At 41.6% G+C, this 9,960-nt stretch overlaps 1 protein-coding gene across 1 annotated transcript; it reads right to left on the reverse strand.

The window, feature by feature from the left end:
- Nucleotides 1–2,314: 2,314 nt before the first annotated feature.
- On the reverse strand, nucleotides 2,315–9,522 carry GATD3 (glutamine amidotransferase class 1 domain containing 3). The gene is made up of 7 exons (XM_032994472.2): nucleotides 9,339–9,522; nucleotides 6,768–6,820; nucleotides 5,896–6,009; nucleotides 5,406–5,525; nucleotides 4,484–4,576; nucleotides 3,995–4,151; nucleotides 2,315–3,392 (listed from the first exon to the last, which is right to left on the reverse strand). The coding sequence occupies exons 1-7, from the start codon at nucleotides 9,453–9,455 to the stop codon at nucleotides 3,264–3,266; spliced, it is 783 nt and encodes a 260-aa protein (XP_032850363.2). The 5' UTR covers nucleotides 9,456–9,522; the 3' UTR covers nucleotides 2,315–3,263.
- Nucleotides 9,523–9,960: the final 438 nt, after the last annotated feature.

The raw sequence follows: 9,960 nt of genomic DNA on the forward strand, positions 1-9,960 counted from the left end.
GAAGATGAAAACCGGCAGGATCCATAAGCCAGATATTGCATGCCTCCTTGTGGAGGCTTGAAGAATACACATTCTTTCCCTTCTTATTTCTGATCGTGTTTAACAAAACACATTAATCGTGAACTTCCATCCACTTGGCTGAAACTAGCAAACCCCTCAGCAGCTCCAAACAGCCCTGTGGAAGGAAGGGAAAAACCCAGCTTGGCAGATGAATGTCTCTATTAACCTCTAAACTCACGTGGAATTTCCCTCCAAATTTACACTGGCTGAAAGCCAAGATGACAATCTTACATATTCCACGAAAGTTAAAAGATCTTCTATTACTAAAAAAAATATTTTAAAATGTGTGTAACAAAGGTCTGTACTCAGCACATTATTGTGAAATCAGAATAATTAAAAAAAAAAAAAAAGGCAATTCTGGTGCATGATTCTTTCTCCCTTAAAAATGTTCTGACTGAGGGAAAAAAAGGCAAAAAGATGCTCCAAAATGTGGCTGTTTCTGAAAATAAAATTTTCTCTTTGATTTCCTCAGTGCATATCTGTCCCATCCCCGCTAGATGCCCAAGCTTCCAGCACTGACAACACTGTATGGGTAGATCACTTTTTGTAACCACCTTGAAAAACGTTTCAGGTGCTGAGAAGGAGCTGGTTCCTTAGTTGTTCCTGTTACAACTCACAGTCCTAGCCCTCAGTCAGTCACTGACATGGAGACCAGTATTTCAGAGTACTGCTGGTACTTTGCAGATGAGATATCATGTCAAATTAGGTGAGCTTTCCAACTTGCATAGTTGATTCTAAGCATGTGCTACTGTGGTAATCCAACCTGGAAGTCACCAGCTCAGGGATCCACATGATCACCACTGCATCTGCTTAGAAAGGTACACAGCAGATTATTAGTCATCTTTATTATTTGGGTATCTGGACTCAAGAAAGAATGTCAGAGGACTGTATAAAGAGGCAAAATCTGGATGATCTACCAACAAACTTGCAACAGCTTGTCACTACATGTTCATAGCAATTTTTTCAGAAAATCATCTTTTTTCTCAGGACACGTGAATCCAAGATTCAGAATCTAAAACAGCTTTATGTCACCACAGCTGCACTTAATAGGAACTGCAGGTATGAGAAACCCTAAATAAAAGATACAACCTGTTGTGGTGGTGGGAGCTAATGGAAAGATTTAACTCCAAGTCTCTGATGGGAAGAGCTGAGCTCAATTTAGTGGATTGCTCTTATAGCAGAGGAAGGTACCATTAACACCAGCAGCAGCTGTTCTCCCTCTGTTCCGGAGATTTCAATATCATTCCTGTTTTGTGATACTTTCTTATGTTAACAGATTACTTTAAAGTAATGCAGATGTAGGAAAGACACACATTTTCAAATGTCACTACATTTTATATGAATAATGACCTCCCATAGTCTGCTACGCATCTGTGTATAAAACTGGTACTAAAAACATCCATTTATGTACAAGCAAGGCTTATGGAGGAAAGGCTTTATTTGCACTGAATTACATAGTGGCAGTATTTGAAATTCTCTTTCTTACCAACTTGATACTGAAAAATTCCTAAAGAATTTGATGCACAAGCAAAAAAGTTTCAGAGTATGTCCAAAATCCACTTTATGACGCATGCCTGCTACCATGATGACTTGGTTTCTGTGTATCATTTCTTTGTACCTACACTGGAGTTTGTGATCTGCAAGAGATCACTATGAAATCTTCCAAGAAAATAGTGCCATCTTTGAAATACACATTCAGATCTTCAAAAGCCTAATGTGATTTTAATGACAACAAAATAAATTGCATACTAAGAGGCTCCAGAAGCAAAAACACTTCTACCATGAACACTGACTGAGCAAGATAAGCATGTTCACCACTCAAATTCAAGATTTATTCCCCCTCTTGCTCCCTCCAATAAAAAAAAAGTAATTCCACATCCTCAGCCAGTCTTCAGCCACAGACAGTATTTACCATACTCGAACCCAATCTACTGCTTGTAGATTTCATTTATTAAACACACAATTCTCCCTTAAAAATAAGGGTTCCCTTCAGCATGTCTGTCATGTAAAAGAAACTTTAATACAAGGTAGGGGGTGTTATTTTGTTTGTTTTAGTTTGAGGAATGTTACTTCTTGTAGAACAGAAAGTTGATAAATAACTTGAACGGGGGGAAGGAAACTCTGCTGGATTCTATATGGCAAAAATGTCTCAGACATGAAGAGAACAAAAAAGCAGAAAAACTGCTGGAATATATCAACCAGTATAACTTATCAGAGGCAGCTTTCAAACAAAAGTGAAGGGACAAGGATGAGATAATACCAGAAATTAATTTATTTATACATCATTATTCCAGACATTCAGTATTTCTTTGGAGAAAGCTTTAATACCCTAAAGCAGAGAAATTAGGGATAATTTGAGATTATTTTTTCCATCCACAGCTAGTCATGCAACTACTTTAACATGGACATTATCCTTAAAAATTGTGTGTCACATCAGCAGATATTTCCTCCTTCATTTCAAGACCTTTTTAGTTATAATGGGCCAATGGATGAATTTTTCAAAGTGCTAGCATTGTGACAGTTAAGATGTCTCCTGCTGCTGACTGATATTCAGAATGGCTCCTTTGTGAAAACAGGATTCTTTGAAATGGAAAACCAAAACATTAATTTGTAATTAATACCAAACTAAATTAAGAAGTGGAAGATGTCTATTCCCTTGACAGCAGATCCTGGCTTTTAGTTCAGATACCGGCCTGAGCACATAAACCTTGAACCACACACTAATTCCTCTCTACTCCCATTCTTCAGCCACTATATAGAGTGAGCGCCACTGCATGTGCTGTATCTCTACAACGCATCTGCCCTCAGCTTCTGAAAGGGCCTTTGGTCTCTTTTTGCCCCCCCCCCCCCCCGAAATGATTTGACACTGGTGCATTGGGAGGACTGGTTTCAGAATACATCCACACAGCTCTCTCCAGTTGAAAAAGCTCAAGAAAATGCTCTGTATCTCAGGCCAGACTGCTTGTAGGCCATAAGCCCTTCTGCAGGCCCCTCTCAGAAAGGGCATGGAAACCCTGCAGCTGGGAATCAATCAGCTTCATATCAGCGTTTACTAGAGTGTGAACAGGACAAGCAGGTGAAAATGTTTCCATTGATGTACATTATATTTGACACTAGACCCTAAATTTTAATATTTCGGGGGGGTGGGGAGGTGGGTTTTGTTCTGTTTCGGGCTTTTTTTTGGGTGCAGGGCGGGGAGGGAGTTACTTGCCAGTTAATTTTAGCACATTCTTTACCATGGCTCCAATACCATCGAAGATATTATGTAATTCTGTTTCACACATAAATGCTGGGGTAGTCACGACTTTGTTTTTTGTATCCACATGTGCTTCGTAAAAGGGAGTTAAGGAAAACACAGCCTGTGTCTCACTTGCAGATGCTGTGTGCAAAATAAACCATCATTGACAAAAACCTCACAACTCCACTATTCTATAAAAAAGCATCTTCAAATATAACATACCATCCAGCTGTAAAGACAGCTGCGAACTATAATCCAAGATACTAGAAGCTATTTTTGACAGAAATACAAATACTGCAAAAGCAATCTGTGGGAACGCTCAGAAACACAAGAAAACCTAAGAAATGTACTGACTGTAATAAAATGTGTCAGAGTACAGTTTGATTACAGAATTAGCCTTCCAGAAAAGGAAAAAAAATCTGTGAGAACTGATCAGTTGCAACTCATGCCAGTTTTATGTGAGAATTCACTCAACACTTAGTGTATTACTGGGTGTCCAAGGGAGTTAGTTCTATGGCAATGACTGAGAACAACTTCTAACTACACAGCTGTGTACAGAAGACAACGTTTCTAATCGCACACCATATTACATGCTATACACTGTAGGTGGAAAAGCACAGATCCTGCATGTATTCATTACTGTAATGACACATTACTAAATTGTTTCTCAACATGGAAATTAACAGGAAAGGATATAGTTACTTCTTTCACACAATGCTTTCCTCCCAGTTCTTTAATGGCTCCTGCAGTCCCAGCATAAGGCCACTTGCCACCTTCCTCTTCTTCGTGGCCCACAGTTACTTCAGCACCAGAGAGAACCTTTGCTGCCAACACCGGAGAAATGCAGCAAAGACTGCAACAAAAGGCATTATAAGAGCGATTCTACAATGGCACTCTTTCAACACTTGGTCATAATTGAAAAGATTCAAATGGACATGATCTTACAAATCTGAAAGACATCACAAGGCAACTTCCACTCAGCATTTTCTTAGCCTCTTGTCTGACAAACGCCTACATACACATACACATCTTGAAAAACACATTTAAAAAACATAAGCTACAACTGATACAAAAGAGAAGATGCTTTTTCTAGTTCCAACAATAACAGCTGCACATTTCCACAAAACATACTTTGTCTCCATGCACACACTATCAAGCAAATGCCCCTCCAACTAACATACATACCCAATAGGTTTGCCTGCTTTGTGGAAGTCTTTCAAGACACGTTCAACTTCACTGTTCACCTTGCAATCTTTCCCATCAACAGCAAAGGTAGATCTGCCACAACAAGAAACTTTATACATACTTCAGTATGAACCTAAAATAGAGATGCCTATCTGCCCCGACACGGGCTCTCAAGGGTCAACAGGAACTCAACAGCTTCTAAAAGGTGGTTGAAAATGCCTGTAGCTGGCCATAAATGCTTTAGCCAAAATGACTCACTTCTAAGGCTTTGGTATGTCAGAAAGTTCCTTACTTGATATAAACATCTAGAAATAAGAATTACCAAATCAGCTTTTTGGAATTACTAAGAAGTGGAACAACAATGTTTTCAAAGAAGAAAAATACCTAAGAAGAAAAGGGAAATAAAATTCAGGTTGCTCAAAGACAACAAAATGGCAGGTCAATAACAAGATAATCAGTATTCAACATGGCTCACACTTTCTTTTATTTTTGAGCTAGCTGTTGTTTTATGGTTACTAATGCAAGAGGGGACTTTTTGCTAGGTACACAGGAAGAAACAGAATAATAGCACTAGGAACACCTGAAACCATTGAAGTTTTAATTTCACTTCCCTTTCACAGGCCCCAAAAGAATCCCCACAAGGGTGGGGGGAAAAGGACTTCTTGTGCATCATCTAAACTCCAGAATTCTCACCAATATCATTTGGAAAATTTAAAATGTGACTATGCCACCAAGAATTATGACTGGAAACCATCATGAACAGCAGAACACTTTGAAAGGAGTTTTTCTTATTAATTAGTGGTTATATACGTAGTAAATAAGGCCATTGACTGCCTTCTGATTTTATTGTGTGAATCAGTTCATTATGAATAGTTGATCATGAGTATTTATTTGAGGAGTCTAATGCTTAGTTGGCACTCACAAGTTTTTAGCAGCTCCAAATCCACCAGGGAATATCACAGCATCATGGTCTGCTGTAGTAAGCTTAGACAGGCTTGCAATTTTACCACGAGCAATCCTTGCCGATTCCACTAAAACGTTCCTTGAAGAACCAGAAATAAAACAATGAGATAAGCATTTGAGCACAGAAGAGCATAAATAAAGTTTTGGCAGAGGAAGAGGAGGGAGAGGAAGGGAGGAAGCAAGAAGAACAGTGGTTCTCAATAACTGAAGCTATCGATGTTTCTGAAATACTACTATTGGGAAACGTAAGCATTAAGAGACTATATACAATCAAGTCCAGAAAACTCATTTAATATTTTCTCTCCAATCAAATACCAGCTAGCATAAAGCTACTAAAGCCAGTTAGTAAAGAGCTACAAGTGCAGTTAAAGGATGCTGTGTCTGAAGAACAAACGCCTAAGAGACTGAGACTCAGCAGTCATGGAAAACACATTAAACACAGGCTTTACCTTGACTCTGCTTCAGCTGGTTGCCCTTTACTGTGGTCAATGACATGCATCTGAGGAACATCTGGAGCATACATCTGAACCTCAGCTCCCCCACGACTAAGGTGTACCAGTATGCTACAAAAACAGAGATAAATGTGCTGAAAACCTTAGAAGAGAGGCTTTATCTGGGCCCTAAGTCTTGCTACAAATATTCCACCACCTGGTTTTGAAAGAAAACCACACATCCTACCAAAGCATACTGAGCACATAGCAGCAAAATCCCTGTACGTAACACCAAAGTGCAGGGCAGAACAGAAAGCCAGTTTGGAGGCAGGGTTGGGTAAACCAGAGACAAGTTTCTTTGTTCAGTGCTCTTATGCCATAAACAGGAACAATATAAACTTCCTTTCTCACTGCACGCCCCCAGGTGTTATGGAAGAGTCGCAGAATTAACATACCTGTGTGTACATTTAATCTAGGTCTAGGTGAAATATCTCTTAGCAATTAACACTGAGAGTTAATAATTCAACTTGAGAATTAACAACTCTAGTGTTAGACTTAGCCCCAGGAACTCAAAGTGACTGTGAAATGAAGTCTTTACTTAACTCTCTTGAAATTGATTCTGGAACTCTGAATTTCTGTTTCTGAAGGAAAGACAGTCTCTAAAACTCACTGCTCTGGCATCGTGTGCACCGTGCTGCATTTTTGGACAATCACTAAGAACTGCAAGAATGCGGCCAGAGCTCCCGCTTATGCTGTGAGAAAACTGTGAAGCTTCACCATACATCTTCCAGGGCATTTTTGATGGCCAGAGAGCACAAAACTGAATTCAGTCGACTGTTGTAATCTAAATGAGACTTATTTGGAGCCTATAGTTTCATAAAGGAACTTACGCTGAGGCCTCATGGATTTCTGTGCCATCATAGACACCACAACCAGACAGGACCTGCAGTAAAACAACCAAGAGCATATTTCAGGTGATATAAAACTTCCTACAGGGTCTTTCACAAGCCTTGTAAGATTTAAAAAACAAAACAAAACAAAACAACCCGAACAACAACAAGCCTCCCTCCAGGCCCCTAAAAAAGCAACTTAGCAACAAGTTCCTTACTAAGCCAGTCAACATCATGCTACTAGCACTGGTGTTGCCATTTGACATACTGCAGAACTGACATTTCCTATTTATAGCTGCCCATCACAGACAGCTCTCAGAAATAACTAAAATTTATTTATTGGCTTTTGCATTTATTCCTCAGGGTTAATAAACTGTCACGATATCTGTACACTGTAGATGTGTTTTTATTGTGTACAAAAGGGGTGTCATATGTCTATTTATGAGGTGTCCATATCTGTGTGAAATACTTTCTCATCCACATGCACACCACACAGAAGTGGGATAGAAGTACACTCTGAGGTGGCAATTAGGATAAACTATTTTACCTGCTGCTGTATTTGTCTAAAGATCTGACTCTGAGCTCAATAGCTAAATCACTTTTGATGCAATTATGCTATATTAGCCACACTTTTCCTTATTACCATGGTAAAAATACTTTTCAGTTTGTTTAGACAAACTGGCGAATAAAAAGCACAAAGCAATCAGCTACCCGTGGGTGGGTGGAGGGAGTCTTTCACAAAGTTAAAGAAAGGATAAAAAACAACTTTCAAAAAACAAAACCAAAAAAAATTTCGAAGAATTATCTAGTTCCTGAAAGTAAATATATGAACTCCTGTGGGTTTTTTTTTGTTTGTTTGGTTGGTTGTTTTGAAAGAAAAAGATCCAGTTAAAGAGAATCCATTTATTAACTTTACTCTCTTCCCTCCTGGTTTTATCTCAGTTTTTAGAAGCTTGAAAGTTTTTAATCACAGTCACAGGAACAGAAACTCCGAACTGAAACTGTCTTAGAAATCCTGGACTCAAAGGGGCTTTCAGATCACAACACCCAGTCCTCTGCTCTCACAGGCATGACATCTTAGCATCACTTCAACAAATACGTAAGATCCATGAATGTTCTTCTGTCTGTGTTAATCCTAACTACAATTTTGCTGCTCTGATATTTAAAAGCCTCCTTCTACTACCCAATTTTTTATCTTTCATTTAATTTAGACTGAATAAACATACAAGCAACTGTGCTGAAGTTATCTTCCATAAGCAGCACTTTTAAAATGTTTTTGAAACTCACTGAAACCGAAGTACTATAACATTATCCTCTTCTGTTACTTCAGTACCTGCTTGGTGACAAATCTGTCTTTTACCATAGTCAGAAATTTATGTCACTAATGTCAACAATAACATTTGTTTTCCACACTCTATTTAAAAAGCTGTGATTTGCTGAAATGACAGCATTCTTGGTAAGTTACCTTTTAGGCATTTGGACCAGCATTCTGTCCATTCCTGAGCCAACTCTGCCCCAAACAGATTTAATCATGCAGGTAATGCTTTCTTATTTGTTTACATTTTATGCTGTCAAGACTAGGCAAAGCTCAAGCTCCAAAGACTGTCCACTGAGCTCCAAAACTGTATCCATTTGAGATGCTATCTACAGCCTAAATTTTCCTTTGGCAACCTGTAGCTCCTCAATCTCCTCACTTTCTTTTATATTTTGAAAATGCTCCTCCTCCTTCCTGCAGAAGGGCATAACACAATTTAAAAATTTTCCTGTTGTCTTGGTTTTGGCTGGGACAGAGTTAATTTTTTTCCTAGTAGCTGGTACCCTGCTGTGTTTTCGATTCAGGATGAGAATAATGTTGATAACACACTCATGTTTTAGCTGTTGCTGAGCAGGTCTTCCACTAAATCAAGGACTCTTGAGCTTCTCATACTGCCCTGCCAGCGAGGAGGCTGGGGGTGCACAAGGAGCTGGGAGGGGATATGGCTGGGACAGCTGAACCCAACTGACCAAAGCGGTATCCCACACCATATGACCTCAGGCCCAGCGTGTAAACTGGGAGGAAAACTGGCCTGGACCACTGCTCGGGAACTTGCTGGGCCCCAGTTGGCGTGTGGTGAGAAACTGCATTGTGCATCACTTGTTTTGTATATTCTCCTTCTTTTATCACACCTTTTATCACAGGTATGCTGCCGGTACGTCCCCCAATCTCACCGTAAATTATTCCAAGTTCAGCTCCTCCTAACTCAACTCTAGGCCAGTAACAACTATACAGAAGCCAGTTTTTACGCGCTTCCCGCTCCTGGTCTGGCTTCCTCCAAGTGACTCAATTCTAAACAGCTTTATTTTCTCGACACCAGCTTCTCCCAAGGCTTCCCAGCTGCCGCGGCCATCGGGCGAGTCCTTCCCCGGCCCGACGCCACGCCAAACCCTCCCACCCCCACAGCCAACCCAGCTGCAGAGGCGCCCTGACGCTGGACGGGGACAGACTGACCGTAAAAAAGCCCCTTTCTCCTTGGAGCTGCGGCGCTGCCCTGACTCCCCCGCCCCCCGCCAACGCCGGCGGCCGTTACTCACCACAGCGACGCGGGCGGGGCGGAGGCGCCGAGCGGAGCGATGGAAGGAGGCGAAGCCGCCGGGCGCTGCCCGCCGCAGCGCGGTGCGCAGGGCCGGCCCGCAGGAGGCCACCGGCATGGCGGCGGGCGGTGGGAGCGGGGAGCCGGGCAGGCCGCGGGGGGCGGGCCCCGCCGCGCCGGGAGAGGCCGCTGCGCCCTTGGCGGCGCCGGCGGGGGCGCCCCCTGCAGGCGGGGAGGAGCAGGGCCCCCCCCCCGCCGCACGCGCTGGGGCCTGCAGGCCCTTGGTCCCTTCCCTAACCTCGTTTAGCCATAGGATGCGTAGTAGTAAACAAAATAAAACGCGCGTGGAAATAAATCCTTAGGACTTCAACACAGGCCGCGCAGCACTAGGTTCCTTTTGCAAGCGAGATGCTGCACCGTAGCTGTGCACACCCATAGAGAAGCAGCAAGAGGCCACTGAGATGACAGCTGTTCATCCTGGGTTTATTAACAAACCTGCGTACAGGGACAGCTTTGTTTCTCTCTTTCTAGGATCTCGTGAAGCAGTGTATTGCTTCTAGAAGAGAAGGATAAAGAAAACATTACACAGGGCCAAGTTTCATTTAATCCTCTCCTTTATTAAG

This window comes from Tyto alba, unplaced genomic scaffold (assembly GCF_018691265.1).
Source record: "Tyto alba isolate M040663 unplaced genomic scaffold, T.alba_DEE_v4.0 Super-Scaffold_14, whole genome shotgun sequence".
Taxonomy (NCBI): domain Eukaryota; kingdom Metazoa; phylum Chordata; class Aves; order Strigiformes; family Tytonidae; genus Tyto; species Tyto alba.

What these genes read in the sequence shown, in the direction of transcription:
- GATD3 (XM_032994472.2), bottom strand. Translation starts at nt 9,455, where the DNA reads ATGCCGGTGGCCTCCTGCGGGCCGGCCCTGCGCACCGCGCTGCGGCGG. An exon ending in AAAGCAGGCAAACCTATTGG is followed by an intron (nt 4,152 to 4,483) that starts GTATGTATGTTA and finishes CTTTTGTTGCAG; the next exon opens with TCTTTGCTGCATTTCTCCGG. An exon ending in ATTGTGTGAAAGAAGTAACT is followed by an intron (nt 3,393 to 3,994) that starts ATATCCTTTCCT and finishes ACTCCCTTTTAC; the next exon opens with GAAGCACATGTGGATACAAA.